Below are 26,912 nucleotides of genomic sequence, written 5' to 3'. Positions count from 1 at the left end.
TAGAAAACATTACTGGGGGGGGGAAAGGTGTGTTACAGATAAAAAGAGAGATAGCAAGGAAAAAAAGGTAAATATGTAGGTCGACGTTAGGGTCTGAGGTTTAATGGGGTGAAATAAAACAGCAGAGAAACATCCAGCCAAGAGCCAAGCTGTAGCTTTATGTTTCACAGCCAGAGTGCAGAATGAAATCCATCGAAGAACACAAAATGATCTGTGCCCTCGCAGACCCCCTGGGAGGCCGCAGCAGAAACTGGAATACAAATGAAAGCTTTGTATGCAGCGACGCGCAGCACGCTGCTCCCCTCTCGGCTCGGACTGCCGCGCACCCACTTTAATCATCTCTACTCCAACAAATCATGACATTTTCAGCTCGTCTCACACACACGACTGTTATAATGTGTGTGGTCACATTTAAACTGTCCGACATAAACAGATAAAAATACAGATAAGCATTCACATATGCGGGGATGTGAATTATTCTTATCCTCTAACATCCTCTGCTTTTCAGTTTCAGTTTATCATGCAAACGAGGCAGATATTAAGCACCTAGATGTCACCTACTGACATGATTTAATCCATCTCCAGATGAGTTTTATGGAGCCAAACGGGAGCACATTTGGACAAGAGGTTCAGGAGGAGATGTGACTGAGGAGATCATTTTGGTTGATGAAAAACAGACATATGAGTAAAAGTCTTGAGGGGAGTAGGTGCTGATATTTATTTAAAAACATGTCAACACAAATGGAAATACAGAAAAAAAGAGATTTTGTGCAAATCTAAAGAACTTTATTATCATGTTATCGAGTACTCTGCAGAAATAGTTTTCAAGCTTTCTTCAAGGATTTCCAAAACCCTTCTTTGGAGGTTTCTGCTTTTTGTTCTATTCTGTCCAGATGATCCCACACTACCTCAATAATGCTGAGGTCTGGACTCTGAGGTGGATTCATCCCTCCATCAGACCTGTTGTCACTGGTTGTCGTTGGACATACCTCAAACTTTTTTTCCTCGTTTCCCTTTAAGAATGAATTCTTGACAACCACCCTTTCAATGGAAACCATTTCTGATAGTTTCAACCAAGACCAAGACAAGAAGGCAGGCTATAACAGTCAACACAAATAAAACAGTTAAAAATAAACTATAAAGAAGGTCCAAAACATATAAAATCATCTCAAGAGCAGCTTTTAAAGACTTCAGTTAAATGATTTCCTAATAAAACTTTAAACTGACCAAAAGAAACCAAGTTACCGAGCTTTAAGGTGTCCTGGAGGGAATTCCAGGACCAAGGTCCAAAATAAGAAAATCCAGATCTGCCTTAAACAGCAGCAGTCTGGATGAACACACATTATAAAAGCTATTGATTACACACACACACACACACACACACACACACACACACACACACACACACACACACACACACACACACACACACACACACACACACATATATATATATTTCTCACATATAACAGGAGTTTACCCAGTAAATCAGCTTGTAGGTAGTTCTGGTAGATGGATCAACTGAAGTCCAGATGAATCTCTCGGGTCCTGTCAGGTCTCAGCAGGATTTACTATTTACTCTTTACAATTTCACGATAAAATCATTTTCAGATACTGTTCACCTGCTGGAGATATTTTTTTACACCTGCAACTTGCTCAGTTTCTAATTTTTAAGAACATGCTGCACACAGGGCCCATATGACAAGTTTCCAGCTAACGGGGAATCACTTCAATGGTGCTAAACTAGCATTTTAAGTTTATAAAACAGTTATTTTTGGGACTATTGTAGATGCAACAAAAGAAATGGGGAAAAAAATGCACCAACAGCCTGACTGAGACTGCCATTTACTAAATCAACATTATTCTGAGCTACATGAAACCAACAACCAAGCAATGCCATCTCCTTCATGATTCCTCTTTGAGTCAGTGGAGTCATTTCAGCAACATTTGAACAGCAGACCCTTCAGGTACTGCTGCAGTTTGACTCACGTGTCCTAGATAATGATTTTCAGACCATTCAAGAGTTTATAAGCAGGAGCTGTAATTGCAAAACTAAGCGTTAGCCTCGCTCTTTTGTCTGAGTAATTACACAGCTAATTCACTGCCCACTCACAACAGAGAAACTACATCTGCACTTATCTGTGTTGTTGAGTTGAAGAGCCTTTCAGCAGAATCTCTCCTTGTTGCTGTGACAGGTCTCTGCAGCTGTAAATGGACATGCAGAGCTCCCTGTCCGTTTAAATCAATGTTTACTGAGTGAAGAGGCGGAGGGGGTCACAGCGCACCCACTTAGACTGCAACGGTTTCGACCTGATTGCCTATGAAAAGTTAACTAAATGAAAGTTGATGTTGCTGACACATTTTGAAATGAAAACTCCAGAGAAAACTTATATTTTGAATTGCTGAACATGAAAGCAACACCTACAAAGTCAGATTTTTGACACTCGCTAACAGTTTCAAAGCAAATTGAACTAGTGTGTTTCACCGATGCCAGCATTCCTGACAAACATGCGACTAAACAAGTGGATTTAGCGGCAGGGTATTTTGGAATATTCCAGAATAGATATGAGAATAAGTGGATTACTGTTAGTTGCAGCACCAGCTGGAGCATTCATTATCGTTACGTCCACTCCACCATATGGGTTGCAATTGGAATCTATAATCCACCTGGTTGCCAGATTCTTCTGAACAGACACAGCAGATTACACGTCTTGTTGCTTCCAGGGCTAAGTTGCACAACAAGGGTTAACAAATTAAGCTTTTGTACAAAGAAGTGAGAATTTATTACTGTCGTTTTGAAGCTGGATAAGGCTACAAATATAACACTTTTCTCTGGAAGAATAGTTTATGATGAACCAGCATTAACCCATTTGGTATCACCCATTATTTATTTTCTATTTACACTTAAGGATGCTTACCCTCATAATGTTGTAGATAAGCTTGTAACAGCTCAGTCTGACAGACACAGGGCAAAGAGGTGGTCTGTGAATCGGCTGGAGGCAGAAATAAGGTGAATATTCTCATGTGCAAGAGCCAGTATAAGAAGAAGCCTGTTTCCAAACATATTTGGGTTAACTAAGGGGCTAGCTCCTGTGCTTTCTGAGTGTTCAGGGAGACAATCAGCCCAGCAGAGCATCTGTGTGTGGTTGGCTGTCACCAGCAAGACAATTTTCATTCTAACAGAGCATTTCAACTTTATTAATATTATTATCTCCAGCAACATTTGGTGTCCTGATTTGATGTCCCAGCACATTTTTTTTGTCTCTATGATTGATCCTGTGATAAAATAAGTGACAACACAACACCAGTGCCTTTCTGAGAACACCAACTGGCTCCACTGGTAGGGGTTCACTGATCTCAGTGGCTCTTATGGAAATGGATAATAAACAGATCCCTCATCAATCACATGTAAAGTCTTTCCAGACTTTCCTTGGGCGACTTCCTAGAAGATTCTGTGTAACAAAGCATGCAGTGTGTCATGTTAACTGTGCCTGAGTTTCCATACAAATTCTAACTCAAACTCTAACTCAAAGAAACTCAGAGACGGAAAATGGATGCATGTTTCCATCCACCACTTTGTCAGTAACATGGAAGAAGCAGTTTGTCTAAATAAAAAAGTTGCTGATGGAAATTTTTCAATTAGGTGTACTTTATCCACTGCAGGAGGAGATAAAGCTCACCAGAAATAAATAACTTTTACTTTGACCACTTTGCTTTGTTTTTTCTCGAAACTAAAAATGGGGATAAAAATACATCCATAATGAAACACATCCAGCTCCATTAGAGACCACTGGAGCTGCATGTGAGTCGACTACTGAGTCTTTTCTCATCTGCTCCATCTTCTTACCAGTTTGACAGCAATGGAGCAGAATATTTCTTTTATGGGGTCACACATGACACGGTAACCCATTTTAAAAGAGCAACCCAGTCTGCTCTCTGTACTCAGCTTTTAACAACTTCTGCCTGTTAAAAGAAATATGGATTACAAGAGACGCAGAAGCTCTATTTTATCGACATGTCAGACACAAAACACACCCCCATTCTCTCGGCTACGTTTGTATAAACTGAGCTTAAACATTTAGCCTTTTTTTTCTCCAAATCCTAATGACTTTGTTTGACGGCAGTGCTGCTGCAGATTAGCAGGACCATGCCGCTGAAGCTTGCTCAGCGTCCAGGAAGTCAGAAAGGTCATGTTCACAGGCTTGTAAAGCAATGCTTATTTCTAACAGGCAGCAATAATCAGTGCTCATTTCTACATTTGTCTGCGGGCACAAATGAGAGGTTTCAGGGGCGGATGCCAATCTCAGGATTTTCACTGCGTCCATCTGTCCAGCCAGAGCATCCGGGAGAAGTCCAGCGGAAACATGGACAGGAGTCATATGACTCAGCCACACAGGAGCAAGATGCCAAACGCAGCGCAGCAGCTTCTCCTAATTACTTCAATATGCTAAACCATCTAAGCTTTCCTTCAAGTTTTCCAAAAAGAACCTGACCTATATTTCTTCTCCCTGCCCTGGATTTGAAAAAAGAAAAAAGTTCTTTAAGCCTTAGTGAAGGGAGGACTAAAATAGTAACACCCTCTTCTCACACTGGCTGCAGCACGAGGCAAATCCTCAATCCAGCCTGCAGAGGCTTCCTGCAAAACCACAAGAATAAAAGGGGCACTAATAAAGAAAAAGAAAAAACAATGACTGGATAGATATGGCTACACACCTCAGCTAAATGTGCATACTAATAATAATCAGCAAACTGTGCCAGATACAGTATACCTGAAGCTTTTTACTGCTAAAGTAAAGACTGTTGCCATGGCGATCAGTGATTTATGTATTCCATGGATTTCCCTGGAAGTCGGTGATTGAACACACAAATCAACAACAGGGTTACGTTGGAAATATGACAAACAAGGAGTCCACTTAGTGCAGGAATTCACGTCACCACAGTTCAAAATTATCAGGCAGCGAATCCTAACGTGCTCCTCGCAGGAAGTCACGACAAATATTAAGCTGGAAAATATCAAGGTGCAAAGTGTCTTTGGTTGATAATATATCTGCTTTCTGCCAAGTGAGGTGGAAAATTTCATTTCAGCCAGAGACTATCATCCATGAAAAGTCAATGTCATTAAGTTTCTCGGCATTTCTGTGACATTAAAGATTAAAGCGGCATCTCTATACCCGGAATTCATTAACTCACCGGTTTAACCAAACCTTATAATTCCCATGAAAAGAGAATAGAGAAATAGTTCCTAAAAGCTTTTAATGTGCTATTGGACTAAAAACACATATCAGAATATTTTGGTCAGCGGTAGATGATTTAAAGAGGAAGCAGCCAGAATACGAACTCTAAGGTCTGGCAACGCTAAGCCACAACTGTTCTCGAGCAGCCGCAACATAATCTCATCTACATCTGGCACCAAAGTTTTGACACATTTCTGTCTCTCGCTGCCTTTTCAGCCTGTTAACCTCATTTTCTGGTATTACTTTCGAAAGTACTGGAACATGGGACAAAGTAAACAGGTCCCAGGATGGCCTGTGTAATCACAGAGCTATTTCAATAATTTGAGCCACATTTGGAAAATAAGGTCACCTCCGCAGTCAACAGTGAGAGAAAATCCAGTTTTACACAATGATGCGCTTTAGAAATAGAATTCATCTATTAGCAGAATTGAGATGGAAATGAGATTTAGAGATTTAGGTTACCAAATGAAGTGGACATCAGCTGAAGGGAACATTTTCAATTACAGGATGAAAAAGTAGAAACCCCTCGTTCTTTGAGCTTTCAAACAGAAATCTATGTTGAAGTGTGGTTTCACGCATTGCATGGTGTTTCTAAGCATTGCGGAGCAAATTTACTAATGATAACATAGTTTAAGTAGTTTATTTTTGAATATGTAATATGAAAACAAATTTATCAAACAATAATAGACAGAGAAAAAAATAATCATACATTAATGACAGATATTAATAATAAATAAAATTAAATAAATAAATAAAGTAAACATAAACTAAAAACTACAGAAATGTACAAAGAAATTTAGCTGAAAACAAGTAAATTTACCCCCTCACCCACAAATAGTGGACAGAATATTCTAATCTTTTTAAATAACAAACATAACACAATCTTAAAAATCCAACAAAAAGTTTAATATTTATGGTATATAATCATGTGAAAGGTCAGAATTATTGTAGTGCAAAAGTAGTCCACCAGGGGGCAGAAGACACCTATCAGATTGTTTACAAGAGGGTTCTGAGCAAAGTTTTTACCCTATTGTGATGCAATAGGTCTGGAAAAACTCTATGTATCAGATATTATCCATGAAGGATTAAAGGGTTACGGGACAAATGACAGCCTCAGATAAATTAATGATTTTTTTTAAGTTTGTTCGTTGTTAAACATTTGACTAAGGTAAACAAGTAAACAAATTAATCACAAGTGTTTACTTTTACTGCATGCTCTTCCAATATATGTCTTGTTTCAGGGACATACCACTAGGTCAGAACATCGCACTGAACTCAGTCCTCTCGCTTTGAACCCATCACTGCATGACATTGGAAACAAAAACACAAAGTGTGTGAAATGAAATGCTTAGTGTCTCGGCTTGTTGAAGGTTTTTCACAGCTCCTATTTTGCAAAAGGCAACAGGATGCAGCAGGAGATCTTGGTATTTTTGGCAAGCTACATTTAACATACTTGAGCTTTGTTTATGGTCACCACTGTCATTCTTGCACAAGCAGCCAACAGTAAGGTCACTTAGTTACTACTGGTGTGTAATTTCTGGTGCACAGGGATTCCCAGAAGACACAGAACTTGGGGGAGTGGACTGTTACATCAGCTGGAAAATATGATCTTAGCAAAACAAAACTGGGAAAAAAAGCAAAGGAGAAAACAACTCCCTGTATTGTATAAAATGTTATGATGCTGTATTAATGTCACAGTTTTTATGATTGATGAGTTAAACTTGCACACAGATTAAATCTTATGTGTAGAATACTAAGATTATCGCTCATCTAGTCACCGGATGAGGTCCAGGAGTGAGTGTCTTCTCTGACTACAGTGGGAAATACCTCATTAGTTAGCCACCAATACTTCCTTGTTTTCTCAGTCTGCTTTTTGATTGATGTTGATGTTTTTAAAAAGAGGCTTAAGACCTACCTTTTTAGCTTAGATTTTAACTAAACTCTATTTGAGCTTAATTTATTTTACATTATTTTATTTTCATTTTACTCAAATGTATTACTTCTTATGTATTTATTCTTAGCTGCTCCTATTGTTAGGTTATTTCATCTTAATTTAACTCTAGTGTTTTCCCCGTGGGGATCCTCCACAGCAGGGGTTTTGCCTGCTCAGTCTGGGGGCTGTTGCCACAGTGATCGCCCTTGTCTGAGTGGCTGGGGCCCTGCACTGCAGCTTAGGATATGGGTGGACTGTCTCCTGGTGTGGATGGATCCCCATCATATTGTTTCCTCACAGCAGCATCAAGCCAGATGTTTATCACTTTTAGTGTTTTATACCTACATTCAGTTTGGAAACAGAAATTAGAGAGTCATGTTTGTACAGAACGGGGGGGGGGGGGCTGCTTTGTGTGCATGTATACATGTGTGTGCGTGCCACTGTGTGAAAGATTTTAATGAGTGTTTTTATCATTATGTAATTCTACTTTGATGTGTGCAAAGACTTATTTTTAATATGCATAAATTGAAATATGCATGATTTTTTTAATCATGTAAAGCACTTTGCGTTGCCTTCAGCATGAAAAGCGCTTTATAAATACAGTTTGATTTGATTTGATTAATGAAACCAAAAAACCTAAAAAGCTCTGAAAAAAAAGATTTTGACAGTCACCAAACCAGGCCTTGCTGCATTTTAAAGGTAAAAATATACATGCTTTTTAACCGTATGCATGCAAAGGCAACCTGCTCCCTTGTAAAGGAATTATTCACATATTTGTTTGTGTACTATATTTAATACTGGTGGATTCCACTTGAGGGGCACATTAGAGGACTTAGACTCAAAGAGCTGCTAAATTTGTAGAGTGTAAACAAAACAATAAGCATAGATGAATGGTAGCACTGCTGTTCATTCTGAGATAACACAAAAAAAATCAACACCCCTAAACCAAGCATGCCATGTCTTGTATTTGAACCCTCTGTAAGGCCTGCAACCTTAAATCTGGTCCAATTGATCCCTACACTGGCCCAACCAGTTACTGGTATATTGCAGCTTGCAAACAAGTAGCAGTCATTTCTGAGGACATGTGCAAACGATGCTTCAAACAAACGCTAAATATGCATAGCAGCCAGGAAAAATACGAATGCACATAATTAAAAGCAAGTATATTTCCATCCTAACAGCCAAAGACTCTTTTATGCACAGTAAATTAAATGAGCACAAACATTTAGTCCGTGTGGACGCCAGTGGGAGATATGTAATATTTTACTGAGCTAGCTGAACAAATGCTGCTTGCTATCTTACTAATAAACCATTGTTATCATGTTTGGGGTTCAGCTAGATGCAATTTAGGTTGTTTTCTAGTCTATTTAGACTAAAAGACCTGCTGAAAAGAATGTCATGCCCCTGGACTAGACATTTACAAGAACATACTCTCTGGCAAAGGTTAGTTTAGCTCTTTTGCGTCAGAGCTGGCATTTTCCCCTCAAGGAGTGAGGGAGACAAAAACTGTTTTTTACTTCACATCTCAAGAGACCCATGCTCTCAGAATACTGTAATTGTTTTGTTTTTTTTTACTCCCATGCCCCTGAGTGAAAGTTGTCTTTCATTTCTCAGCAATTTTCACAACCTTTATTCACCAAAAGAGGCTTAATTTCTTCCTGTGTCGTGCTGCTGTTTCTCAGAAGCAGCAAATATGGAGCTGAATACATAAGGAGCAGTTTAAATCTGCAGACCTGTGTTAAACCAGGCCACTTGAAGTAACCTGATGTTTATGTCTACGTTTTGTCCTCTGACAGTCGACTTCATGCCTTGACATTTGACTGCAGTCCCGGTCAAACATTTTTATTTTAAGCACACCAGCTAAATTTAATGTAAACAATTGCCTGTTTGTGAACACAGACCATGCACATGTCATTTAGCAGCCTTTGTCATGAGCAGAGTCTCATTCTACAGAAAAAAAAGCAAAACAGATATTACCAGGCTCAGAGAAATCAAATATTGTCTTTGGGGAAATAATAGGGGAGTAAAAGATGCAGGCAGGCTTGTCATTTGGCACTGAAGCATAAAGGGAAGTCAGCTGGAGGCCAAGTTGATCAGCCTGCAGAGTCACAAAGCATCTCAAATGTATGTATGCTGTGTGTGTAGAGAGAAAGCGACTGTCCTTTTCTGTCCTGCCCCTTCTGTCCTCCAGGATGTGCTGCATCAGCAAAGTGGGGGTGCCGGATATCTTACATAAGGCTGCCTGACCTAACCTTTTAATGTGCATAGTAAAAGATTCACTTGACAAAGATATCTCAATAAAAACTATTGTGAAAGGCAACAACCTCTCTAGCAATTTGGATGCCAGTCCATCACTTTGTTACAAAAATAAGAAAAGAAAAGCTGAATGGATTGCTTTGATCTTTAGGCTATGTTGTACGTATATTCAGGATCCACGCAAGCAACTGGATATCAACACTTTGGCCATTTAAAAAATCTGCACCATGCACCATTCAGCCAAGAAACCCATGAAGGCCTTGTGGGAGAAAGTGAGGGAAAAAAAAGAGAGAATATGACAGAGCAAGAGTCAAAATCAGACTGACTTTTACCGGCTGGAGAGAGCTCAGAGAAGAGACAGGATCCCAGATGGATGCTAAAGTAGCCGTCATTAGGGGGTGCCAAAGTGCAAAAATCAGCCAAAGTTCAGGTCCAAAAGACATTCAGACATGCAACGCAAAATAATTTGTCTAGTCAAATTTTGTATTATTTAATAATCAACCCAAAGTTTGCAATTTATGTCCATGATCCACAAAGAATAAATCTTAGGATGCATTCACACCAGGAGAGTCCGCCAGACTCGGTACGACTGGGGACTTGGTTCAGTTGGAGTTTGCAACAGCCCTGGTTTGCTTTCACACTGCACTTAAACAAGAATTACTGAAAGAGAAGATGAGACACAACGAAACTCTGTCATCTATTGGTCAATGCAAAACAACTTCTGTTTCCACCAGAATAAAACATGGAGATGCACCAGATCCTAGCGGTCTTAGGTATATTTCTATGAGCACTTACACTGCATTGTTCAACATCTGAACGTGAGCCATTTCTCCCAGCCAGAGCTGCCTATTGTCCTACATGTGTATATGTTTTGGATGTATTTATCCACAATGCCCTATGTGGAACCCATAATGTCCTTTTCTTTGTAGTCCACTTCCTGTATTTGATTCACTTGAAGACCTGCATTTACAGGCGGACCAGAGTCTGTTTCTTTTATCCAAACAGAACAACAAGCAAGTAAAAGACGTTGACTTATTCAGTGAAATATTGTGATATTTACTGAACTGATTGGAACAAACCTGACGTTGCATTTTCAGATGCATCTTGACAGCTGTTTCTTCAGGTACTAAAAATATAAACATATTTGTGGTTCTCAGATGGTGAATCCCATTGAATTTGCCGATTCTCCGATTTCTTATTTAACATCATAAGCAAGTAAAATATTTGGACTTATTCAGGAATATTTCCATGAGGTTTATATTTGTAGTTTTAAGATAACTATTGTGGTGATTGCTAGGAAAACTAGTTTCTATATTTATGATCCTCTCAGGAAGAATTATCAAACTTTATGCATCCTCTTTTAAAAAAAAAAACTAGCAGTATTTTCAATTTGATTAATTGCAAAAAGTATATTTCTAGCTGTTTATCCAGCTAAACTTAGCAAGCCATGGAAACTCAAGATAGTGAATATAAGGAATGTTTATATGACCATATAAACTTGTTGCTGTTACCATTAACTGCTGTGGCCGAAGCTTTTTAGTCTTGTCTAAACTGACAAACATTGCTACAAGGCAGGCAAAGAGTGTCGGACAACAAGAACAACAAAGGGAACATTAACAATGAGAAGCTTTAACTGCCCCTCATTCGTCCTACTCTAAATTCCCGCAATGTGACCATCCAAGCCAACTGGGGGACAAAAGAGCAAGTGTTTCTCTGCTGCTCAAAGTGACATCTCAGCACTCTCGCCTCCAACAGGCCTAAATATGACAGCCTACTGGCTCCAGCTGCCACTTGAGGGCCCGTTCAATCCCGCTCTGTCTCTGAGAATGGCCCCATCTCTAACAACACTTAGCCTCACGTCCGTGGGCTGATGTGTAGAAATGCAACTGATGCCCACTTCAAAAATACCAAGATGAAACAAGGCTCGCTGCCCCTGGATTTAAGAGCTGAAAGGCTCTGGTGGCAGCGCTGGTGGATGATTGTGCAGGCAGGACGGGGGTCTGGAGAGGCTTTTAGAAGAAACGTCCATCTGTAGAAATCGGTGCATAATTATGGGAACACATTCAAAAGCCCCGAGCAATAAAAAGGCACACTGCTCATTTAATTGCCTCTCAAGATGACTTAATACTGCAATTCACGTTCACACTGAGGATCTCAGACAGACCCTTATGAAGGCGGCTGAGATTATATAAGGACTATAATAAGGACAGCTCTCAGTGTGCCCTTCATGTTCAGGTTTGGGGTGTTCATCCTTACAATTAGGATCAGCAGCAGACAAGATTCTCATAAAAAAAGAACATCTTTTTTACAAAAACTAAATGAGATCAGCAGGATTTCAACAACCAATTTTATTCCATCACTCTCTAAGTTTAATGCTTTAAGGCCCTCCCTCACCTATGATAGCTGATTATCAAGCATCTCAGCGTGGAGCGGTACGTGTCTTGAAGGGAGTCTAAGAAATGTGAGAATAGTGCCAAGGCAGCACTTCTTTAAGCCTCCCACCCTAAAAGGCTTCAGAGACCTCCAAGCCACAGTGAGCAGGCTTTATGGAGGGATGAGGAAATTACAGGAGAAATCAATAGACTCTGGTGGAGGGCACGATGCACCAGTTTTAATAAAAAATGTGCATGATTGCAACAGCTTGGTTGAAGAGTAAGGAATCCATGTGAGGTAAACAGAAATCAGGTGGGAGTTAGTTTATCCTACACACTAAGTTCATATTTAAACTTTCACTTTGCCAACAATAAAGATGAAGTATAGCTGCTCACCATTAATCTGACCGGAGTACGTTCCTATAATTAAAACTCCAACTTCATCTGCTGAGACCTGATGGATGTAGTGAATAAGCTCCTAAGAAAGTAACATCAAACTATTCAGCCTGCACTTCAATATGTGACTAATTTAGCAAGGTTCTGCATTAAAAGACAAGATGAAGCATAATCACAACGCCTCAGGACAATTATAGCCCTTTTTTCTCTCATTACAAACTGTAATCATCTATACGCTGAAAGCTCACTCCTCCTAACATCCAGGTTAGAGAGGAGAGGGTCTAATCACTCATGTTTTCTATCCTGACTCTTGGCTTTGAGGCATTTTTTCCTGCTTTCTTCAATTAAATTAAATGCAACTCAATAAATCCCCAAATAGAAATGTTATTGATGCAGTATAAATAGATCATAACTAAAAATAACAAGTGGTCATTGTAAAGTCGGAGTGAAGAAATTTATTCTACATTGATTCAATGATCAACAAGCCCACTGTGTTTAAGTTGTGTTAATATCGTAAAGCTCAGTCGGGAACGTGCACCAACGTCAGCCCACACAGAACTGTGGGATTGATCCAACATTTTGGGGGAATCAGCGTTCTGTTTACAGTAGTGAAGCTGCATGGCCGTCATCTTTTTCATCTTCGTCTTCACCGAGTCGTGTCCTCTCGTCAGCACACAAACAGGAAATTAGCCAACGTATTTTCATCCTACGTCCCCTGTCTGTTCAGTGATATGTCGCAGAGAACAGTGGATTTCTGCAGAAGCTTTTCCAGGTCAGAGTCTGGCTGAGCATGGTTGGGATTTAAAGGACAATTTGGGCTTTATGTGAGCAGAAGTAAAGATGGCTGCATTTACAAAGTGTCAGCAAGATGAACGGGATGATGAGAGAACAAGTGAGATGGTACACCTGAGAATTCATGTAGAAAGAGTTACTGGCTGTGAGATTTTAAATGAAACAGTACCAATCTGTATGAAGCTCCCATGTGCAGATGGGAACGTCACTGTCCTCCACCAGGTTGGGATGTTTGCTGAGTCCCAGTGTTCTGTCACACACTCAGGACTGTTTGTAGTTTTCAGTGACGCATGCAAACTTAGCATATGTAGTTTCTAAAACTAAAATATACAGAAAACTTTACTGGATGTGATGGGAGATCTACTCTGAAACCAGTAAGCGGTTTCTAAGATGTTGCTTTAGCTTCTTACACAATAACAAAACATAAAGAGAGGCATTCCGGCTCCATTTGGATAGGAAATGAACAAGCTTCCTTGGAAACACAGTCTCCATTCAGCTTGTTTAACCACCTTGTGAGGCGGATACAACAGGATAAAGCAGTTGATGTGTCACCTGGTTAACAAGCCGATTTCCTCTTTCTGAACTCTGACAGACAGCGGTCAATAAAAGAGCCACAGCCTCCGACTTGAATCAGTTTACGCTTAACACCATCAGTGAAATCTGTGAAGCGTCTGGCCCCACCAACACATGGGATAAAGAAGATGCATTCAGTAAAGCAGCTTCCTATGACAACACACTCTACTCAGGTTGCCAACTGTTGTGCGGGTTCACCGAGGATTGAACGCAGGATTTTAGTTACAGCCACCATTTATCTACCTTTCTACTGTGCTGAGTAATATGACATCTATGCTATTCCTGGAAATGAATTAGTCTTATTTCAGCTAAAAGCCATGCAATGTACTGTCCATTGAAGGTATTATCCTAAGAGGATAGAGAGACTAAGGAGAGACATTCATCAGTTAAAAAATAAATAAATAAAAACACACGTACACTCCTCCCATTCCCACATTAATTATAGCTTTTTTTTCTCTCTCTCCAGCGGCTGACAGCTGCTGACTGAAGTCTGACAGCAGGATGTTAGTCTGACCTCTTTTAATGAGGTTTTGGCTCTGATTTAATGGCTGAAGAGGGATTGTATTTATATGAACATTATAAGTGCAAGGTTATTTAAAGTTATGTAAAGTTCTTCTTAAATCAGCTGTCAGCTGCTAAGCATCCATCCATCGTCTACGCCGGCTCTACACCCCGGGGCTGAAGCCTATCCCAGCAGCAATCAGGCGAGGGGCCGGGTGCACCCTGGACAGGCCACCAGTCCATTAAAATACATTAAACTAAACAAATAACATCTTGTTTTAAGAGTCTTTTTAGGATTAAGAATAATTAATCTGTAATTTAATTGCAGATTCAAAGCAACATCTTAAACTAAAGACAAATATTGAATAAAATAATTTGTGGCGGCTCAGTTAAATGGCCACTTTACTGACTTCATGATGGAGTGTGTGGGCTGGAGCTGCTAATGCAAACTGGTTTCATTCCCAATAAATCTACTGCTATGTTGTTTCTCAATAGATAGATCAAATATTATGAGAAATAGAAACGCTAAGAAGAATCCTAAAGAAATCAGCTGAGGATTATAGAGGGGAAAAGAAAACACGTCCATCTCATATCTGGGAAGCACAAATCAGAAAATATGCTACTATAAACATTTGTTTTATTCATGATTATTGTCTCAATTTCTCAACATGGGCATCAAAGTTGCCCAGTTTCATTTTCTAAAATATGCAGGTCAGTTCAGGAGTTCACAGTGGATCTCAGCCGGGGTAAATGCCCCAATTTTGTGATTTCAAAGAACATGATCATTATCTTAACCATTATTTAAGAGCTTCTTTCTTTGTTGATGCTCCTCTGTTTCACCACAGCCTGGAGGGTTTTGTCAACTTACTGACTGAGGAGCTGCAGTGTCTCCTCGCTGGAGGAATAAGTTGCAGCTTACAGTTACATAGCTTACTAACTGGATCAACAAAATCAATTTTGCTTATTAATTAAGTGCTTCCAGCATCTCAGAAGTAAAACAGTCTCTATCTTGAATACATGTGTAAATGATCATATTTGTGTTTTGTAGTGGTGGTTGAATGTTAAACAAGTGTTAAAATGCTTACATGTTGCATACATTGCTTGATATTCTTCATTATTTTCCAATATCTAATAATTAGTACCATGACAACAGTTGTTTCTTGCACTCCTGCTGTGTTAGAAATCCTATCAGTGTCAGAGCTCCTACTGTGTGTAACGCTGCGATGGATAAAACTATTAATACAAATCTAACCTGAGCAGTAAATCTGCTTTTCTCACTGGAGGCTCGCAGTGTGAACGCAACCTTTCAGTCTCTGGGGGTCACAGGCACCAAATGGTCTCCATGGTGCAGCCTGGCACAACGATCTGGCACAAGGGCTGGCCTATCCTGCAGCTGATTGGGTGATAATGAGCTTTTCGGGCATATCTGCATAATTCACACCTTTCTAAGCTGCACTGAGGCTGCAGCTGCAGTGATGGTTTACGAGTTTTATGCAGCTCGTCAACAAGCAGTCCCACAGCGGTTTGCACACCTTTTTTTTTTTTTCTTTTTTTTTTTTTTTTTTTTGTATTTGCATCAACACAATACTGCAGACAGCTGGAGAATCCAGTTCCAGGGCCTGCATGGGCATCCGCTTGGCATGATGGCACAGCTAGCCGGTGCCGCTGTAACGTTAGCAGTATGATAAATGACAAGCTGGTGAACCGCAAGCACTGGCTTTAAAGTTTAAAAGGACAACCAGATGCCGTGCTTGCAGCGTCTTACCTCGGGATGCAGTTCGGGGAGGATCCGTCTATCTCCCACGTTGCAAACAGGTTCATGGGCACAGGTCTGTTGAGAGCCCCGCTCCCGGGGAAACTCAGCCGGCCGCTTCTCTCCGCCATGGTCCGTGGTGCGGTTGGGACTGTCCGACGCCGAGCTGCGGGTCTGTAAACAGCAGACCTGTGCGGCTCTTCTGTACGTGTGTGTTTGAATGTGTTTGTTCCGCGAATCAGAGCCGTCACGCGCTCAGGTTAGTACAGTGTAGATGGCGGGGGACGAAATCATTTCTCCGTCCGTGTGGAGTCGGGCAGGTCGATGATGGGTCTTCTGTGCCAGGGAGGGACTGCAGCGCGGCGGTGGGACTGCGTGGACCGACCGCCGTGCTTGTTGTGCCTACCACGCTGCTCCGCGGGTATGAGGGGTGGTTCATGCGCACAGCGGCGGTTGGGGAGGGTGAGGCGCTCCTGCTTTTTTCTCAGACAAGGAGGAAGCAAAACTTTGTCATGCAGCATGCTTTTAAGTAAATAAAAGAAATAAAAAAGCCATCAAAAGCAAATCAGTGTATTGTTATCAAAAGATGATATGGGGTATAGAGTATTATAGCAAAGTTACAAATGGAAAATAACATAATTAGGCTAAAAATCCCATTTGCAATGACAGTGATCATTATTATAATAATGATGATCATTGGTGATCATGTCTCTAGGTGAGATATTAAATACTGAAATTAAGTTCATTTTTCATAAATTGCACCAAAGTGAATACCAGGTGTCTCTCATAACGAAACCTGCTAATTTTAGTTCCTGGTCTAACTACTGTAAATACCATGAAATTCTTCCAAATGTCCATTTTCCAAAACGGCTGACCCACCCATAATTTTACCTTACAGTTGTTACAAAATTCAATGTTTAGAAATGATTTACTAAAACAACCATGAAGGGTTAAATGAAAATAAATATATTGAATTTCAGCTCTGAACTTTTTCTATGTTGAAGCAAAACACCATCTTTCCTTAAATGTGACAAAATCCTACCAGTTCTGTTACATAATCATGAAACTGTTGCGACACATAATGTTTTGAACCCAACTCAGCATATTTATATGTGGGAGTAATGCTGAGTATAAGTAATCTTAATACTCTTTATCTTCCAGGACTGAATACATGTTTTGTTGTTGTCTCCATAGGTTTTCCATGTTGTACATTGTCTTTAAAATAAATGTTTACTGTAGTTTAATGAGTGTTGATCAACCTGCTGCTGTCTCAGTGAGGAAATTCACATAAAAGTTTCAATCTCAAGAGTTTTGTTTTTCCTTGTTTAACAAAGGTTGAAATAATAAAAAAAATGGACTAATGGTGCATGACACAGTGGTTGTGCCATAAAATTAACAGACCAGAAAAGCCGATAGACCATCTCACATTGCTCATTCAAGTAATCAGTAATGACAACTCCTCAGAAAGGAATGTAGCCACTGGCTGTCCTATAAGTTGGTAAATGACATAATCCTGTAATTTACATAACTGTCAATTTGCATGTAATTGAAATGGATGCTGTAGGAAAGAGAAATAATGTTGTGGGAGAGACAAATAGTCTAAATATGTTTAGAACTACAAAAGAAGCGTCTTCTGTTGATTCATCTTTCTTTTTAAGGTTATAGTTCCACTGTAAAACACAGAGCAGCCAATGGTGGTTTTGAACATATGTGATTCATTCTAAAGGCCCATTTATGCTCCCTTTACATGCATGAATGGGCCTTCGTATGGGCATGTCCGTTTCAAACACCTTGGCTCTCATACGTCTACATGACCTTTACATTTGCATCCACAAGCCTCTGAAAAAAGACCAAATTACACAAATAACGGAACCAGGATACAGACAGAAGGCCACATATAGGTCTTTAGTGTAGAGCACATGTCAGACTCTGGTCCTTGAGGGCCATATCTTGCAGGTTTTTGTTGTTTCCCTGCTCCAACACACCTGACTGAAATTAATGGGTCACTGTCTGTGTGCTTTGGGCTGGGGTGAGGTAGGGGCCTACGGCAGCACCCATTGTTCATTGAGAAGAGTATGAACTATGCATACTTTTATACCAGAATCTTCAAAAGTCTCCAATAACACCAGAAAAATCATCAAACACCAGATTTGTTCCTAGCTGCATGTTTGAAGGAGAATGGCAGCAGCTTAACAAGAATAACTTAATTTGCACTGATCTAGTGTTTCCACAATATGAAGAGAACTTATTACTCAGTCAATACACGCACTACATGGACAGTGCAGCAATTATAACACATGTACAGCACATAAAATGAGAATTTTTCTACTGTAGCTGTGGTACTTAGGTTTGAATGGCTGTAATCAACAGTTATGTTAAGGAGGGCACTAATTACCCCTCATACTTTCCTCACCAAAGGGGGGAAAAAAAAGATTCCCTGTCTGAGTCCAAGTGCTGCATTGGCAGGCAGCAAGTGTTTTCTGGATGTAATCACAGAATAAAAGAAAAAGCTGTCATTCAGAAAAGAAATGTACCCTCTAACTAGTGTAATAACTGTGGTTTTATTAGATTTTTAACACAAATGCCTCCAGCCCTCATAGAGCGCTTCAAATTGAATTATCATCCTAATTTCTGGACATAAAGTCATGAGGCTGCAACTGTCAAATACGTGTTGCAGAATAAAGGGTAAAAAAGTGTTTTCTCTTCCAGAAAATGTTAATGTCACATTTAAACTGTGTCTGGGTGAGTTACTTTATGCCCTGGTCATTAAAGATTCCTGCATAGAGTGAGAAGTAACACATTACAAAGCACATGTTTATTTTGCACTTTTATTTACTTTTTGAATTCTGCTCACTTCATGGAGTTATATTTGATTTTTAATAAATGAATCCTTGAAAAAGAATTTCCTGTTTTTAAATATCATTTAAACTTGTAAACTGGACATGAAGTCCTGTAGTTGACAACGTTACAAGGAGATACTGCCACCAAGTGGTGATCATTAGTTTGGCTGAATATAAACAAATCACTTTCATCAAGATTACAAACATGTTTAATCTTGCTGGACTATGTTCAAGAGAAACAAACAACTCGCTACTCAGGATTTCAAAGTCTGCATGATCACTTTAAGGATCAGTATGAGCTGCAGGATTAGCTGTTGCTATATTAATCCACAGATTGTGTACTAGTATTATTTTGTCAATGACTGCTCCTGTGTCCTCCTGCAATAATGGCCGACCCCACATGTATGCCAATTACAAGGACAGAAACTGATCTGATTCCACTGGACCGCTTCATGTTGACTTCAGAGTCCAAAAGGGCAATAGGTGAATCATTGTATTCACTGGCATGAATGGGAACAGGCCCAGGAGCCAGAAGTTTCAAGAGCACTTCATTCAGTTTCTGCTAAGAGGCGACAGGAAAGGAGCTGCACTCATGGATGAGAGAAATTCTGAGTAATGTAATTTGACCAGAACCTGCAGTCATTTAATCTTTACTGCACTGTTCAGCATCAGTCAATAAAACCATTTTACACCACTACTCTGCAATACTGATGGTTTTAAGTTATCCACAACATGAAGAAATACATTTACTATTTATTTTGAAGCCAAATAATTTTTGAGTTTTGCTTACAAATTTGCAGCACTATTACTCCAGGACAAAATGATTTGGGCAAATTTCTGTTTGCGAAAGCTTTATTGGGGTCAACTGCAAGGGCACTGCGCGTCTTACAACACACACAAAAAAAAAAAACCCAATACAAAAAAGTATAATACACAGTCTGTTTTTATTAGTATCAAATCATTACCATTTGTAGACATCCTCCGTGTCTCAGACTGGAGACAAAGTAAATTATAAAGGAATCTGTCACAAAAAAAAGCAAAGAAAACACCTACAATAATAAAATGTTTGTGAAAATGCCAGAATCTAAAACAATGACACAAGAAAAGCTGAAATAAATGCCCTTCTTAAAAGTCCTGTTCAGACATCAGAGCAGTCAAAGAGCAACACACAGGAGCTCCTCATCAAAGGTGTAATCCATGTTTCACAGTAAAGAGAGGAGCTTGTTTTCAAAATAAAATAGTTTCGGGGAACCAACAGAATTCCCACTAAGACTTAGAAAAGCACAATGTTGATGTAATCAAAACACAGCTGACAACTGGAGCAGACCCCAGGACTGTCAGGTATTACTGATGATATGAGGCCTTTAAGAGGCAAATGCTTAAATCATAAGATTTCGCTTCAGCACAAAAAAAAACAAAAACTAAGGATTGAAAAAAAAAAAAAAAAGTAAATAGAAATCAAAGCCAAACATCCACTTTAATGACTGAAGGTGTTTATCAAATGAAACCATGGAAAAAGGCCATTTCACCTTTAAAAAAACAAAACAAAATAAATCATTTGGGCCAATGAACAACTATTTTTCCATCTCAGGACCATCTCACTGTTTACTGTCTGCTGAGGCAGAGCGGGAACGGGAGCGGGAGCGGGAACGGGAACGCGAACGGGATCGAGAACGGGAACGGGACTGTTTGTTCTGAATGGGAGCAGGTGACTGAGAACGAGACTTGGAGCGGGATTTAGAACGAGACTTGGACCTGGAGGGGGACCTAGCCGCGGGTTTGTCTCCGTCTGTCTTCTTTTCTGGGGTGCGGCTGGCGGACCTGGAGCGACTACGGCTGCGGCTCCGGGAGCGGCTGCGGCTGCGACTCCGGCTCCTGGAGCGGCTGCGACTCCGGCTCCTGGAGCGGGAATAGCTACGGGAGCGACTCCTGTTGAGATTAAAGAAACAGAAAAGATACAAAAAACAATAATACAGAAATTTAGTAAATGCTCGCTGGAAAACATCAAATGTTACTTCTCAGCCAACTTTATCCAAAACCTGATCCGAGTTTCTGCTCAAAAACTGGCCTACAGGAACCAAGCTTGAGGTAATATACTACCACTAGATAGTGTGAAGCTTCTCACTCAAGTTTTTATAAAAAAACAAAAAAGGCAAATTAATAATGCTTAATGTCATCATTAGGAAGAAAAAAAAAAATGGAGCATGGAGCATAATTTACCGAGCAACTAGGAACCCATTTTGTCACAAACTGTACAACACCTCACCTCTTGTGGTCCTCAAAGATCTTCAGCTTGCGTCCATTCAGTTCTGTCCCATCAAATTTGGAGATGGCATTCTTCATGTCACTGCGAGACGCAAACTCAACCACCCTGCATTCAGACACAAACGTTAGTGTTTAACACTAAAAACAGAGGCGAAACAACAGGTTTAAACGATGAAAGAGAAACTCACCCTTCGTTTTTGATGGGTCTGTGTGCATCCACAAACGTAACCTCCCCCGCTTTTCTCATCATGTCTTTCAGGTCCTAATTTAAAAGCATAAAGTCGGCTTAGTAGCTGAAAAAAACATGAAGCATCACTGATAGCCTTGTTGGACCTGGAAGAAAAATTAACAGGCTGCAAGAAACCAGCACAAACAGAAAACTTTGGTTATCTAATTCAGATTTTTTTTTCCACTTTGTGTTAAGCTCCCATTTCAGCAGAGGCCATGTAAACCCAAGAGCCACAGAAAATGCTATGTGCCATTAACAGGTACCAGGATTTTATATCTAATGTTTAAATTCATCAGCAAAAACCAAATTAAACTCCAGTGTTACACGCCTGGCAGAGTATAGCTGGATCTTTTTAGAGGATTTGAGGATAAAAATTTAATCATTTTTGTATGAAAACTAATACAGTATTTATGTGTATGAACTTGTGAATTATGTGTATTTACTATGGTTTGGAAGACCAAGGTCATAAAAATAACTGGGCAAAAACCTGATTTGGAGTTCCCTTTTGTTTATGCAATATTGTCAAAAGATTTGGCTCATCAGAGGTCAACTGTTTACATGAGTCCCCTTTCGAGACTGTAACTCTACACCCCCTTTACCACCCGACCCTGAAAAAAAAAACCAATCACATGAGTTTTAGGCTACTTACCGCTCCAAACCCAGGGAGAAATTAGCAAAGAGCCACTTGTCCAAATAGCAAATGGGAACCAATGCAGTGTTAAGCCCTTGAGAAACGCCCTCGAGAAACGCCCTCAGCCTTGACTCAGCATCCGGCCTCCACAAGTAAGGAACCACCAGAGAGAAAGTAGGGGGGAGGGGTGTGTGCCCGACCCAACACCCCCCCAGCTCCATCAGCCACAGAAAAAGACCCAAATGGGAGAGTGTGTGGGGACCGTGGATTTGAGGGGGTTTACAGCAGTCGGGGATGCCAGCCCACAGAACCTCCAGACTGTGGCTACGGACCTCCTAAGGCTACCGTATCCTGCGCTAGACCACTTTCACCCGCTACGGGGCCCAGCCAAGACTTTAGACCGGCAGCAGCTGCGTGTAAGGAGAGGCACCAAATGAACACTATTCAGGAAAAAAAAAACAACCAGCAGAGGGCGCTACAAACTTCTGACACCCCAGTGGAGGGCGTCTATTTCCCTCTGATTTAAAGGAAACCATATCAGTGCGGCCGTTTAAAAAAAATAGTTAAATGTTTTGGTTAGAAAAATCTCATCTGCAGTAAGATGTGCTTTGTCAGGGGAAAAGTTGGTCATGGAAAAAAAAAAGAAGAAATGAATAAAACTTGGGTCTTTCTACTGTAATTAGCCAATTTACTAGATGAGTGTATTTTCATATAATTTGATTTTAATCAACTTAGCACTGCCAATAAAATTAATACTGCTTCCTTACTATAACAGCTCATTAGAAAAGGTATTAAGAGTTTTTAATAACGTGGATGTTGTAAGACATAAAGATTCTGCCATCTCTTACCTGCCAGCTAATTCGTGACGAAAGGTTCTCCACAACGAGCCTGTGGTCCGTTCGCATAGGAGGGCCATATCTGTAGAGGCAAACAAAAAAACAAAAAAAAAACTTTTCAGAGGGAGAAATTTGTTTGAATGTGGGTGATGCCAATGCATCCACAAAATGTCCACACTGTCAGCAATAAACAGAAGCTGCAAAGTTCTCACATCTCTTTGTCTCACTGTAGCTGAGTTTACTTTGTGTGCCAGAGAGCAGTGTCAATATTTAGATTAGTCTCAGGGTTTATTTGATGTTTTTGTTCATGGGATTAAAACAGCTCTAGAAAGTGTCCTCATTTTCTTTAAGCATTTTCTTCCTTGCAGAAATTTTAAAAGTTAAATTTCACAGGTTTTTAAACTATAGGATAGTAGAATTTAATGAAGCAATGTAAACAACAAACTTCTGAAATATTTAAAAATAATGATTAACTTATAACTCTAGTCTAACTGTACTGAGAAGACATAATTTATGTTCCACTTTTGCTGAACCAAAACATTAGAAAAAGCTTCATCTGACTTGCCATCTAAAGCTACATTTCCACCAACGAGTCTGAGCCGGGACGGGTCAGTATGCATTGTTTAACATGTCCACAGACAAAAAAAAATGGGATGAGTGCCAGAAAATACTATCCATTCTATTTTTTGGGACCCTTCCGTTGGTGTCCTAACCTTACGAACGCAACTTCAAAAGGGTTGAGTTTGACACACTGCAATATGTTGATTAGTTGAAATCAACAGACTGAAGCGTGCGGCTTCCTGTGCAACTCAGCACTAAGAAAAAAGTGTGAGCAGCGTTAAGTTCACATATACTATGTAATGTTCTTTGTTATAATTTAAGAAAAGCATCATGCCACTATGACAACATGCTATTAGGTAGCTGATGGACCTATCGCTACTGGGTGATACGTCGCCTCCCAGGTAAGGGCTGTGGAAACACAACAGATATCAGGTTTTACTGAACCAAACTGCACCAAACTGTCGCGCACCAACCCGGGTCTTTTGATGGAAATGGATCTAAGTGTCCTGTACCTGGATCCGCTACTGCGAGGTTGGCGATAGCTGCCGCTAAAGCGTCCCATTCCAGGACCACCGCCGCCACCGCCGCCGCCTCCTCTTCCTCTCCTGGAACGAGCATGCTCAATGGTGACCCTGTAAAGAAGCAAGTGTGAGTTAATTGGTCAACATATAAGTAATGAGTCACATAATTGTTCAGTAGTGAACAGAGGCAGAAAGCTGGAAGTATATAAACTGGTGTAATATGAACACAACTGATTAAGAGTTGCAAGTCCTGCAAAATATCTCATGCAAATACTAGCCAGCTCAGCTGTGTTGGTTGCCCTGATCAATATCAACACTGCTTAAAAGTGAGCTGTAAATAAAATAGTTCATGTGTGGCTTTGATTCAGTACTTTTAATTTTGGCTTGAAAAAAATATGAAATAGTTGCCATGGTTACACTTATGCTAATGTGAGTATTCAGGAACTTATCAAAACCATGTTAGGAGTAAATCAATGGCAACAGATCAAAACAAAGGACCCAAACACAAAGGAACAAACAGAAACAAGATGATCACCTTTCACTACACAATTCTTTGCCATTCAATTCATAAACGGCATCATCCGCATCTCTGTGGTCATCAAATTCCTGATGAGAGAAAAAAGCGTGAAAAAACAGGATGGTGTTAAATATCGTTTACATTAAGTGGTTTCATACTTACCACAAAGCCAAATCCATTCTTCAAGTTGATCTCTCGGATTCGTCCATATCCCTTGAAAAATTTCTCTATGTCTCTCTCTCTGGCGTGTGCGCTCAAGCGGCCGATGAAGACACGACAGCCACTCATAGTTGTTTTCTAAAAACAACATGAACAGATATTTCACCACAGAATGACGAATAATTTAGAAGTGCAGGATTTTGTGGATGAAGGAGGCGTGCAAGTTTTTCCTGAAACAAAGACCACTTCGCCTCAAGTCATAAAACTCAATACACGTGTATGAAATAAAACAATTTCTGGGGTAGGGTGGTATGTTGTTAATGACTCTGGTTACTGCAGAGTCCACCATCCACTAAGTTAATAATTATCCTGTTGGCAATTTCTTGAGCACTAACGCAAGTAACTGTTTCAACTTTGAGAGAGAAAAAAAAACATATTTGTTACAAAATAATCATTAAGTATATTTTCATGCCACATTGAACTGAATTGTTAATTGATCAGTCTGAAAAAAGATCACATAAACGAGCCAGATGTGACTGAACCAGCTTCGGCATGTTTCTCATACACGTTTTACAACCAGTTTCTCATTCAACATGTAACAAAAACACCTTTAGTCAAATAATATAAAGTTTTCACTTAACAAATGATGGTACTGTAACAAAATATTTACAATGATTGTTTACTTTTATTAGGGCTGATTCTGGACGCTTGACTCAGCGTTTAAAATCACTCTTAACCCTTTAAAGCCCGACCCATGAAAAAGATGTGGAGAGATTTTTTTTTTTTATCTTCAGTCGCTCTTTGACAAAATGTAAAAACTATAATAATTAAAAAAGATTTTTTTTTATCCACCAGGGGGAAGAAGACAATTATCCGATTGTTTAACAGGGTTTTGAGCAAATTTTTTTTTTTTTTTTACCATAAAGTGACATAAAAGGTCTCAAAATTTGTATATATCTGATATGACGGCATTAAAGGGTTTAAAATCACGTGTATGTACATCTCAAAATGTATCGAGACGTGAAAATTTGTATATATTTGATACTCCTAAATCGCAACAGAATCCCCAACACGTGATTAACTGCTCTCAAAATGATCTCTTCAGCCATTCGGGCCCAGCACGAGCCCTCACTCTGCAGACACGTTGCAAACATTTAAATTAGCTACGCACTCCATTCTTTAAACCAAATAATATCTTAAAGGACAGCATTATTTAAATGAAAGATTGACACACGCCACATATCAAACTATTTCAGTTTTCAAATAATAAGAAACGTCGGGATAATTCTTCGCCTCGAGGTCTCTCTGTTAGCCTGCATAAGTTAGCATTAGCTGCAAAAACAAAAGTCCGTACCGACTGTGTAACGCACCAAAAGGAACGGCTCGATGTGTTTTTTTTTAATCACGAAAAGCGAGTGAAATTCTTCAAATTAACTTTAAACACATGCTCACCTAGTTTTGTTATTCTTGTATAGGTGTCGGCGTTGTTGTTTATGCCAGTAGTAAGATGCAACTGAATGTAGGTCACCCTCTCGACTGGAACAAAATGGCGAATGTGCCGTCTACAGAGCAGGAACCGGAAACGCCGTTGCTTCCCCCACGTTGCCATTTAGTTGCTATGACCGTTAAACTCTTCTTAAATAGGCGATTTCGCCCTCGTGTTTGCTCAAAAGGTGTTAGCAAACTGGGTATAATTTTCGAACTCAAGATGAAAAGCACAAAAATGCCCTCAAATATATAAATGCAGCTTATTGTATCGGAATCCACAAAAGGGATGCGACAAATATTTGGCAACCCAGGTCATTCATTCCATGTTAGAAGCAGTGCCATTTAATACGATTTAATTGCAGCACTCTGGTAAAAGTACCTCGAAACTGGGGTATGGATTTGCACGATAACACACAAGGTATGGTGTGGTCAGGGACAGTTGTCTCATTTTGGGTGAGTGGCTGGTCTTGGATTTTTGGGGGCGTGATACAATTATTTTAAGAGGTCAAATGATGTAGTTTTATTAAAACAGTCATGTAATAAAAAAAAGTAACTGTAGCTGAAAATATGTGTTTAGAACAAGGTAAATCCAGCCACTCACCGGCCACATAATTAGCTACACCTTCCTAGTACCGGGTTGGACCCCTCTTCACAGCTGCTTTAACTCTTGGTGTTATAGATTCAACAGGTTGTTGGAAACATTCCTGTAAAATTTTAGTCCATGACAAGATATCACACATTTGCTGCAGATTTGTTGGCTGCACATCCATAATGAGAATCTCCTGTACCACCACACTCCAAAGATTGAGATCTGGAGGCCATTGGAGTACAGTGAACTTATTATGTTCAGAAAACCAGATTGAGATTATTTTAACTTTGTGACACGGTGCATTATTATGCTTGGATGCTTAAGGGATGGACATAGTTAGCAACAACACTAAATGTTACAGCTAAAATGGAGACTCATCAGACCTGGCAACATTTTTCTATTTTCTATTGTCCAGTTCTGGCGAGTCTGTGTAAATGGTAGCCTCAGTTTCCTGTTCACATCTGAT

General features: G+C 39.8%; 2 protein-coding genes across 5 annotated transcripts in view; both read right to left on the bottom strand.

Annotated features, from left to right (window-relative positions):
* The window catches only part of pacs2 (phosphofurin acidic cluster sorting protein 2), a 74,481-nt gene extending 58,300 nt beyond the window's left edge, over positions 1 to 16,181 (bottom strand). For 2 of the 4 annotated variants that reach the window (XM_041971264.1, XM_041971266.1), the window contains exon 1: positions 15,823 to 16,180. In XM_041971264.1, the coding sequence (XP_041827198.1) occupies positions 15,823 to 15,941 (119 nt within the window). In that variant the 5' untranslated portion in view covers positions 15,942 to 16,180. Of the gene's footprint in view, positions 1 to 1,480; positions 1,816 to 15,822 lie in introns of those variants that run through there. The other 2 variants (XM_041971265.1, XM_041971267.1) reach the window with 2 other exon arrangements.
* Positions 16,182 to 19,575: 3,394 nt separating this feature from the next.
* On the bottom strand, positions 19,576 to 25,948 carry srsf5a (serine and arginine rich splicing factor 5a). Its single transcript, XM_041971274.1, has 8 exons — positions 25,822 to 25,948; positions 24,373 to 24,507; positions 24,229 to 24,299; positions 23,685 to 23,804; positions 22,624 to 22,693; positions 21,104 to 21,177; positions 20,917 to 21,021; positions 19,576 to 20,579 (listed from the first exon to the last, which is right to left on the bottom strand). The coding sequence occupies exons 2-8, from the start codon at positions 24,496 to 24,498 to the stop codon at positions 20,249 to 20,251; spliced, it is 897 nt and encodes a 298-aa protein (XP_041827208.1). The 5' UTR covers positions 24,499 to 24,507; positions 25,822 to 25,948; the 3' UTR covers positions 19,576 to 20,248.
* Positions 25,949 to 26,912: the final 964 nt, after the last annotated feature.

Source organism: Melanotaenia boesemani, chromosome 20 (assembly GCF_017639745.1).
Source record: "Melanotaenia boesemani isolate fMelBoe1 chromosome 20, fMelBoe1.pri, whole genome shotgun sequence".
In the NCBI taxonomy this organism is placed as follows: Eukaryota; Metazoa; Chordata; class Actinopteri; order Atheriniformes; family Melanotaeniidae; genus Melanotaenia; species Melanotaenia boesemani.
This window is presented reverse-complemented; position numbering and strand designations above follow the sequence as displayed.